Below are 10,821 nucleotides of genomic sequence, written 5' to 3'. Positions count from 1 at the left end.
AATTCATGGGAGTATTTGTAAGTTCGCTTACTTGTCAAGGACTTTAACAGATATCTATCTCCATCTAGTATTTTGACAATCTCAAACGGCCCTTTAAATTTAGGGTCAAGTATAGTTTGATGACGCTCCTCATTCTTAATCAATACGTGTTCGCCTAAACTATGTTTAATAATTTTCGCCTTATTACTATCAAACCTACGCTTATCATATCGTGCACTGTCTTCCATATTTTGTTTGGCTTGTTTTCTTAGATTTTCTCTGTCTATTTTGTCATCAACTTTTTCATCTATTGGTAGTAAGCCAAAAGGTCTAGCTTCCTTACCAATTAACCATTCTAATGGGCTAAACTTAGTTACTCTATTCGCCGTACAATTCATTGCCAATTGCACCTCGGCCAACGCATTCTGCCACGATCTCTGACCGGTTTCCACAGCCGTCAACATACTTTTGAGTGTACTCATTACTCGCTCGACCTGACCATTGGCCCTACTCGCACCGGTGGCAATTAAATGCAAATTAATTTTTTGAGAGGAACAAAACTCACGAAAATCTGAACTTGCAAAACAACGACCTTGATCCGCTATAATTCGGGTAGGCAAGCCAAATAAGGAAACAACTGATCTTACGGCCTTAACACAACTTTCCGCATCTATTTTCAAAGTGTGGTAAAAATAAACAAATTTTCTAAATGCGTCTATTAAGACAATAACGTATTCTTTTAAGTCATTTTTACCACTCAATTTTCCTGTTATGTCAATATGTACCGTGTGCCACGGTATATCTATTTTGGGAATAGAATGTAACTCTGCCTGCACTTTACCTACGGGTGGCTTCGATAGTTTACAAGTGATTCAGTTTTCTACGAACCGACGCACATATTTTGACATGTTTTCAAACCAATAATAGCTATAAACCTTATTGAAAAATTACAAGAGTTTTTGCAATATTATATTTTCCGCTTTATTCGCGAACAAAGACTAGACCTAATTGTTGTTGGTACAACGAAAAACGAAAAGAGTGATGACGCGCTGTAGAGTGTTCGATTTCAACTATGTTTATAATTCTATGCTAAGTTACATTAAGCCTAACTTAACTAGAGTGGCGAAGCGAGGCGAATTCGCTCAGAGAGCAACAAACGAAAGCTTTATTGCGCTCTCGCTTCGCCCTAATTCTAACAATTTCATTTGGTACTTCATGCTCTTAACTAATAATTATCAAATGCGCCAACACCGGCCCCGATGAACGGCTGTGCCTTCATCCGATTGGCAGAGGCGCCAATTTGTGTATTGGCCGTTTAAACAGCCCTCCTGTGCTGGTTCGCATGTCTGCGACGCGCACCGCCCCGTCCGCTCCCGGGTATACCGCCACGACTCGCCCCACCATCCACTGCATCGGCGGCTGATTGTCCTCTGCGACGACGACGAGCTCTCCGATTCGCAGATTTGGCTGCAACCGGTCCCACTTGGCCCGTGCCTGCAGGCCCAGCACATACTCCCGGGACCATCGCTGCCAGAACGCTCGCTTGAGCGACGAGACAGCTCGCCATCGCCTTAAGCAACTCAGACCCTCCTGGTCCGGGGTCCGCGATCCTGCCGGTGCCACCAGTGGACCGCCCACCAGTAGATGCCCTGGAGTTAGTGCCTCGCCGTCGTTGGGGTCGTTGCTTACGGCTCCTAGCGGGCGGGAGTTGAGCACCGCCTCGACCGCCACGACCACTGTCTGCAGCTCCTCGGCCGTGAGCAGGGCGTTGCCCACCGTCCGTAGGAGTAGGTGCTTTGCAGACTTCACACCTGCCTCCCATAGTCCTCCGAAGTGAGGAGCCCTCGGCGGTATGAACGCAAATTCGCATCCGCTTCTTGATGCGAAGTCGCGAACTGCGTTCTCCTCGGCCTCGACTCGCTTCCTTAGCTCCTCCAGATGGCGACTTGCTCCGACGAAGTTCGTCGCGTTGTCGCAATGGACTCGGCTCGGGCATCCTCTTCGACCAACAAACCTTTGGAAAGCCATTAGAAATGCATTAGATAATAGATCGGATACAATTTCTAAGTGAACCGCTTTTGACGCAAAACAGACGAACAAAGCTATGTACGACTTGTACGGCGGCTTTCCGCGAATCCTATAGGTTGTCTCAACCGGGCCACAAAAATCTACGCCACAAATTGAAAATGGGCGGAGCGCTCGGAGTCGATCAGTAGGCAAATTTCCCATTATTTGCGTAAGCAGCCGAGGTTTGCATTTAAAGCAACGGATGCATGATCGTACTGTCTGACGACAAAGCTCTTGAGCATTGACTAACCAAAGTCGTTCTCTGAGATTGCTCACGAGCGCTCTTGGGCCAGCGTGACAGTTGGTCAAGTGAAGTACCTCACATAGCTGCGAGCAAATTGTGAGCGCTTCGACAAGAGGAGTGGAAACTTAGCATCATACGAAATAGGAGCATTTACCAGTCGCCCCCGACTCGCAACATCGAAAACGAACACCAAGATCCTTCATACTCATGTATGAAAGGATTGAGTCGTTGTAGACTCGAGCTCACACGTGTACTCTTACGAACCCTTTCTATATCGTCTCTGAATTCGAAATCCTGCATTACTTCTATTATTTTACTGAATGCTTCTTTCAGTTCTGATGCCGTTGGAACCAGTTCAAATTGAACTGTTTTGTCTTTGCATCTTCGAATGAAGCGGAACACATAAGCGAACACTCTCAACAGACTTGTGTGCGACGAAAAACTTTCGATCGAGTCCACTAGATCTGACTTTACCACTATAGCTGTCAGTCCAACAGCTGTTTTGCGCACTTCCAAATTGCGCGTCTCTTCAGAGACGAAATGGTGGTTAACTGGCCATGCGTCGTGTGGTTCCATCAAGAATGACGGACCACTAAACCACATTGACGCGCACAGTTCAGTCACATCGCAACCTCTCGATACAATGTCTGCGGGGTTCTGCTTAGTTGGAACATGACGCCATTCCACGCTCTCTGACCACTCTTGAATCTCGGCCACTCGATTCGACACGAATGTCGCGAGAGTGGAAGGATGTGACCGGATCCAATGAAGAGTGACTTCCGAATCTGACCAAAGAACCGTCCGTTCAATTGGAGCTCGGATCAGCCTTCGGATGCGGTGGCAGAGTTCTGCAAGAAGGTGAGCTGCACATAACTCAAGTCTAGGAAGAGTCTTAGTCTTGAGGGGAGCTACTTTTGATTTTGAGGTTAGTAATGATACTTTACAACCTTCTGCAGTTTGCGTACGAACGTAAATACACGCCCCATACGCTCTTATTGAGGCGTCGGCGAAGCCATGTATCTCTATCGGTGACGTAGGCTCTGTGAACAAATATCGTGGCACTTTTATGTTTTGCAATTGTGTCAAATTTGACTTCAATTGCTGCCACGATGTATCCAAACTCAATGGTATGGATTCGTCCCACTCCAACTTTTGAAGCCAGAGCTCTTGAAGCAGTATCTTTGCTTTTATAATTAAGGGACTCAATAGGCCAAGCGGATCGAATAACCGCGATGTCACCGAGAGAATGTTCCGTTTTGTCGCTTTAAGACCCATGAATGAATCGTCGATCCGGAATTGGAACACGTCTTCATTTGGCAACCAAATCACACCTAGAGTCTTGGTTGCGTCAGTCTCGGAGATCGTTATCGGCTTTGGTGTACTGTTTGATGCGGAGAACCCAGGAGCATTCGAGAACCACTTCGCAAGTTCAAAACCTGCTCCTAGCAGTATCTGCGACACTTCAGACTTAATTGTCTTCAGGTCCTCGACGCATGCGGCACCAGTCATCATATCGTCAACGTAGAAGTCTTGCCTGATAACTTCAGCTGCCATGGGGTGCGAGGATTTCGCAATCTCGCTCAGCTGGATCAAACACCGTATGGCCAAGAATGACGCTGGCGCAGTGCCATATGTTACAGTATTTAATCTGAATAATCTCAACGAGTCTGATGGAGCTTTTCTCCACACTATGAGCTGATAGTTTCGATCTGCCTCGTGCACCATAACTTGGCGGTACATCTTTTTGATGTCGGCCGTTAATGCGTATTTATGCAATCGAAAACGAAGCAGAGTCGAAAACAGCTCTTCTTGAATGGTCGGCCCGACCATAAGAATGTCATTCAACGCCTTATGTGTCGAAGTGCGACACGAAGCATCAAATACGACCCTCAGCTTTGTCGAAGTGCTTTGGGGCCGTAATACACATTGGTGCGGAATCACATAGTGTGGTGTACTTGGAAGGATGTGACTCACTTCGGACATGTGGCCCATCTCTACATATTCTTCCATAAATTCCAAGTACATTCGCTTTAACTCGGGATCTCGAGTTAAGCGTTTTTCAAGCGACAAAAACCGCCGTTTAGCAACTTCAAATGAGCACCCAAGCTGGTGCGAATCTGATTTAAACGGCAGTCTTACTTCGAAACGACCAGACGGCAATCTTCTCACATTATTTGTGAAATGATCTTCACAACTTTGTTGTTCAGCGGAAAGGACTTTGGAGGGAGAGCGCACATCTTCGACAGTCCAAAACTTCAGCAAGGTCTTGTCAATCGAGCTCAAACTTTCTTCCTGATAGCTCAGATTGACAGTCATCTTCTGGTGAGATTTTTCACCAGGAGTGTACCGCCCCGAGACAATCCACCCAAGGCTTGTCTTTTGGAGGATTGGACACTCTGGACCTTGCTTGATTTGGCCAACGGACAATAGGTCAAAGAATGTTTCAGCGCCGATAAGAAGATCAATTTTCTGCGGTTTAAAGAAATAGGGATCCGCTAGCTGAATATTGTCAGGTATCTTCCAGCCACTGACATTTACAGTGTGATCTGGCTGATAACCTGAGATCGATTTGAGGATCCATAAATCGATCGCGTATTCATTGCAGCCAACTCGCGACTTCACCACAGTGTGTATCTTTTTCTTAACTTGAGAATTGGATTCACCAATGCCAAGCAAGCTGATGCACGAGTCTTCTCTACGCAAATGCAGCCGCTGAGCTAGTTCCTCAGTCACAAAATTAATTTGTGACCCAGAGTCCAGCAAAGCTCGGGCTAAGACGAAATCGCCTGAATTCGTCTTTATTTTGATGACTGCTGTGGCCAGGATCACTTTATCCGACACGGTCGCATGCATCGCATGTGAAGTGGATGGACGATCAGGCTCAACAGCGGAGAGACTCGGGGGTGGTAACGCTCTACTATTTGTAGTCGCAGAATATATGTGCAGCAACGTATGATGTGAACGGCTGCACACACGACACTTTTTTGCCTTACATTTGGCGACAGTGTGACCCTTCCGAAGACAATTTATGCATAATGCAGTTGTTTTCGCGTAGTCGAATCTCTGTTTAACTGCCAAGGCAGCAAACATCGAGCAACTCACGATGGAATGATCTTCGGAATTGCAATATTCGCATATTTGGGCCTTTTGATCAATCTTATCTTTGAGCGTCGTACACGAAAACGAGCTTTTATTAAGCTGTTTAGTGGAAACGGCTTGACTATCGGACTTTGTCGAATTCTCAGCTGACAAGTGCTGATATCGACGATTAAGCACAGTTTCACACTCACTCCATAATGGAATTTTCGTGTAATCTAGCTGCTCATCCCACTTCTTCTTTGTCATTGCATCAACTTTGTGCATGACCAGGTGAATAAGGATTGAATTTGCAATCTTCTTATCATCACCTATCGACAACAAAGATCCGTATATCGCAGAGACAGTGTCAATCAAGTTTCGCAACGCTGAAGCGGAGGGCTGCGAAATCTTTGGCAAATTGAAAAGAGCAGTGATATTTTCATTAAATATCAGACAATCATTGTCATACACTCTTTTCAAACTCGCCATTGCTTTCTCATAGTTGTCCTCGGTGACTTGAAACGCTCTCACCGTTCCAAGAGCCTCACCAGAGAGACAAGAAATGAGATGATTGAATTTCTCAATGCGCGGAATTGAATGGTCATTGTCAACAAGAGTCTCAAACAAACTTATGAAATTCTTAAATTCGGAATACTTTCCGCTGAACTTTGGCAATGAGAGTTTAGGCAGACGGGTACGAGGAGCGGCAATCGGCTGAATCGATATATTGGCGGATGAAGTATCGGTCAACGATTTCACCATCGCCTTCAGCCTTGCCTTTGCAGTAATGCAAATCTCTTCTAACTCGCACCGGTAATCGTCATATTCGTCAAATGTCTCAATTCTGCTTTGATATTTGAGAGCATTTTCAATATGCGACGACAACATCTCAAGCCTGCACTCTAGCTCTGTCAAATCTCGACCGATCGTGTCATCGAGAATTTGATTATTAACTCTGCAAATGCTCTTCACGCAAATAGCAAGTTTCTTTTTAGAGCCTTCAAGAGTTTCTTTCGAATTCATTTTTTATTTAGGTTATTAGAGGAGACGACAAAAAAAATATAAAAATAAAAGACAAAATAAATCTTGTTGCTTCCAACAACAACAACGAAAAAGAAAATTAAAAAAAAAAAAAAAAATTTATTATTTTTTTTTTTTTTGAATTATTATTTTGAACTATTCTTTTATTTTTACTTAATTTTTTTTTATTATTATTATTTTTAAATTGTCCTAAGCTAACCACTAAGCTTTCTCGGACAATAATAGGGGAGTACACAATTCGAGGGAGCAAACGAGATATCGCACTGATATGCTCAACCAACGAATGTAGGGGAGCGAGTTCTAAGCGCTGCAAAGCGCGCGACAACGAAAAGTGCAAGCAACAACACAGACTACAGAGCGCAATGCACTGTGCAGATGCTGGCTTGCTAACGTATGTATGTGTGTATGTGCGCTGTTTCTAAGCGCGCGAAACGAAACGAAAATGCAAGCAACAACAACACGGAGCCGAAATGCACCGGTGCAGTGTTGGCTTGCGGGTATATATGTATGTATATACGTATGTGCGCTTAGCAACAGCACACAACTTACAGCGGCTACGAATCTGGTGACAAAGGGGGCGACGAAAGCGAAAATTGCAACGAACTAAGAGAAGAAGTTCGATGCAATGGAAATAAGAATTTCCCCTAGTCACTTTCACTTAGAAAACAAAAACAATATTCTGCCTAAGCGGTTCACTTTTTTTTTTAAATTAAAATATAAAATTTAAAAACAAATGCTCTACTATTACGTATGTGCCAAGAATTGAAAGCGTCACTAGAATTTTGCAACTTGGCAACCAATTCAGTTTTTCGCTTCCAATTTTTCGCACAGTACCTGGAATTGGCGATCTTTAATGATCCCAGCCACTTTCCTCTGTGTGTTCTGCTTGGTGCAGGGTATCCTCCAGCGATGATGCCGAAAAATCCACCGATGACAAACACAAGGAGATCATAGCACTGGCACAAGACAATTGATTGTTTATATTTTATTATATTTGCGACCGGCGCGAATTTGTTTTGGTTTGTTTTCTGTTTTCTATTTTAAATCAAGCACTCGCGTTCAACCACAATTAGAGTCCACCCGGGGGCGCCATGAAAAATTACAAGAGTTTTTGCAATATTATATTTTCCGCTTTATTCGCGAACAAAGACTGGACCTAATTGTTGTTGGTACAACGAAAAACGAAAAGAGTGATGACGCGCTGTAGAGTGTTCGATTTCAACTATGTTTATAATTCTATGCTAAGTTACATTAAGCCTAACTTAACTAGAGTGGCGAAGCGAGGCGAATTCGCTCAGAGAGCAACAAACGAAAGCTTTATTGCGCTCTCGCTTCGCCCTAATTCTAACAATTTCATTTGGTACTTCATGCTCTTAACTAATAATTATCAAATGCGCCAACACTTATCTAATGTCTTTTCCCATCCCAAATGCATTATTGATTCGTGGACATGATTGATAATTGCCCATCTAAATGACCTTGGAATTACCGGTAGACATTTAGTTTTACCATTTCGCTGTATTTTCCTATGCAAAATACATTTTCGCAATTCATAGGTTTTATCTAAATTATCTGATAATTCAATATTTCTTAATTTAGTTGATATATCTAAAATCTCACTATCACGCTGTTGCTCCGAAATTAACCAGTTGTCGGTTACCTCAGTCAAATTTATTCGTTTCTCAGGTATTTTATTCTGAACACTATTTTCCTCAGGTATTTTATTTTGATCATTATTTTTCTCAGGCACTGGATTCCGAGATAGACAATCTACGTGCGCCATTCGTTCACCCTTTCTGTACTCTAAGTCAAAGTCAAACGATTGCAAAAATGCCCACCACCTATGTACCCTCGGCGTTAAGTCGAGTTTTGTGCGACTAGCCTTCAAAGAATTGCAGTCTGTATATACGACAAATTTACGTCCCTGCAAGTAATGGCGGAAATGCCGGATACCGTTAACTACCGCTAGCGTCTCTAATTCATAAGAATGATATTTAGACTCGGCAGGAGACTTGCATTTACTAAAATACTTAACGACATGGGGTTTGTTATCAAATTTGTGCAATAGTATAGCAGTGTGCAACTCAATTGCGTATTGCGGGTCGAATATGATCAAAACAGGTGCCTGTGTCAACACAGATATGATTTTAACTCGTATTTGCTCGTGGTCTGGTTGCCAAGCGAAAGTTGCAATTTTCTTTGACGTTATGTGATACAAAGGCTTAAGTGTCTCCGAAAATTTTGGAACGAACTGTCTGAAATATGAAGCTAATTGTCGTAACTGCGACACAGATTGTGGAGGCGGTAAATCAATCAATGCTTTTATCTTACATGCGTTTGGCCTAATTTCCCCGTTGCTTATTTCGAACCCCAGATACTCTATACGAGTTTTAAGGAAGGAGCACTTAGTTACATTAAACGAAAATCCGGTGTTGATGCGAGCGCATTGTAGGTGAGGGGCACACCTCCGTTCCGCCGACCGAAAAGCACTCAAAGCTTTTTCGCTCACTAGCAATGCGCTCAATGCGTAAGAATGCACTCAAGCTCCAGTGCTCTCAGCTTCTCTCTCCCACAACTCACCACCGCTGAGCGCGGCTCATCGCAATAGATCGGCGAAATGCCGTCGGCATTTTCTCTTTTGTCAGTTCAAACCAACGATTCTAGTTATACGGTCTAATTACCCCCCAATTGTGCGTGTACAACAACCCGCTAAGTTTCATAATAAATCTATATATATTATAAGAAAAACCGCGAGTGTTATTATTTCGAAAAAGGAAGAACTTGGATACTTTCAGCGCCCCCACGTTAACATTTGGTCCTTCGAGCCGGATAATCATTATCATCGGCATTCCAGCATACTACGCAGATAAGTATCACAAGTTTTTTCCATTCGTCCTATCACTTCTTCCACGGTCGTCCGCCCCTTCAGTTCCGCCATATTGCGCAAAAGTTTTTCCAATAGCTTTTGCCAAATTGCCTTCTTTTTTCTTCGGACGACCTTTTCCATGGTTTTTTGCCTATATACATACATATATAATAAATAATTATATCCGCCAATCACGTACGTATGTATGCATGTGTGTTTTTCTTTTTTTTCTGAGTGCAAGTGCAAGTGCAAACAGTGATAAGTGGAAAGTATTCAAAGAGAGAAATATACTAAAATGCGAATGTTATATATTGTATACTCCATACATATATAAACATTTAAATTAAATAACTTAAATTCCAGCTGTGCGTACCAGCATTTCGTTTTTTCTTTATTTCTTGTCCGTTGTACGTTTGTATGTCGCGATAATCGCCGACATACATTCATACACTCATATTTGTGCTCTCTCTTTTGTCCGCAAGCGCACCGGGTTGCAGCCGCGCTTGCTCTCGCGCTCTCACCGCACACACACGTTCTCTTGTACACTGCGCTCTTGTCGGCTTGCAGCCGCACTTGATCTCGCTCTCTCGAGTTTTTACATACAAACATACGTGCACTTCGCTTGCTTAGACGTTAGCAGCGCAGTGCAAGCATACATACATACATACGTACCCACTGTTGTGCATGTTTAACAGCGTGCATAAGTACTTCTGCGAGTGAAGTAATAGATTGGCAGGGCAGCGGTAGTCGCACTCGACATACCCTACCCTTTCCTTGATTTTTTTTGCCAAGTGATATATTTAGTGTGTGTATTTTAAGAGCAACTCCCAGCTCAAGTGTCGGTGTATAGGCTTTACTCCAGCCAGTGTCCCACATACATAGACATACACACACACATATACACACCTATATACACACCTATATACACACCTATATAAATATATAAACACTTCCACCACATATCCATATAAACATATATAAATAATTTTTTGTTTTTTTTTGTGACAATTTATTTATTGTTTTTTCCATCCAGCACATTTTTAACCACATTTGTGTTTTTTCCAGCCTATTGTGTTTTTTGGTATTTTTACGTGCCTTTTTTTTGTCCTTGCATTCGACGAACATCTGTTTGATTGTCGCGGGAAATTTCCCCCGCCCCGTCCCATTGCTTCCGTCGCCTGTGTCCGCAGTCCGTACCCATTTGGGTGTAAAATACCTCAGCACTGCCTGTGGTATTTTTTCTAGTATTTTTTTGCTATATTTTCTACTAGTTGCTACGTTTCCTTCCGTCCCGATCCACCGATGGCACAAAACAAAGTCGACACAGCGTTGACAAAATTCATCGCCGCGACTGATCGTATCAGTCACTTTGCGACGAGAGTCAACAATCCTTCGGCTGATAGCCCATCCCTATATACGTGCCAAGTCCGAAGGGACCAGATGCGTTCCTTATGGGAAAAGGTCGAGAATGAGTATGAGGCTTGCTCTTGCGTCATGTCTGAGGAGATGACCACAGAAGAGCTCCCTACTGTTCAGGCCAAATACG

The 10,821-nt window shown here is 43.3% G+C and overlaps 1 protein-coding gene across 1 annotated transcript; it reads right to left on the bottom strand.

Annotated features, from left to right (window-relative positions):
* Positions 1-1,055: 1,055 nt before the first annotated feature.
* On the bottom strand, positions 1,056-7,921 carry LOC127565054 (uncharacterized). Its single transcript, XM_052002067.1, has 3 exons — positions 7,899-7,921; positions 7,244-7,444; positions 1,056-1,993 (listed from the first exon to the last, which is right to left on the bottom strand). Exons 1-3 carry the CDS (start codon positions 7,919-7,921, stop codon positions 1,255-1,257), a joined length of 963 nt encoding a protein of 320 aa, XP_051858027.1. The 3' UTR covers positions 1,056-1,254.
* Positions 7,922-10,821: the final 2,900 nt, after the last annotated feature.

This window comes from Drosophila albomicans, chromosome 2L (assembly GCF_009650485.2).
Source record: "Drosophila albomicans strain 15112-1751.03 chromosome 2L, ASM965048v2, whole genome shotgun sequence".
NCBI lineage: Eukaryota > Metazoa > Arthropoda > Insecta > Diptera > Drosophilidae > Drosophila > Drosophila albomicans.
This window is presented reverse-complemented; position numbering and strand designations above follow the sequence as displayed.

What these genes read in the sequence shown, in the direction of transcription:
- LOC127565054 (XM_052002067.1), bottom strand. Translation starts at nt 7,921, where the DNA reads ATGGTAAAACTAAATGTCTACCG. An exon ending in GTAAAACTAAATGTCTACCG is followed by an intron (nt 7,445 to 7,898) that starts GTAATTCCAAGG and finishes GATTTAAAATAG; the next exon opens with AAAACAGAAAACAAACCAAA. An exon ending in TTAAAGATCGCCAATTCCAG is followed by an intron (nt 1,994 to 7,243) that starts GTACTGTGCGAA and finishes GGCTTTCCAAAG; the next exon opens with GTTTGTTGGTCGAAGAGGAT.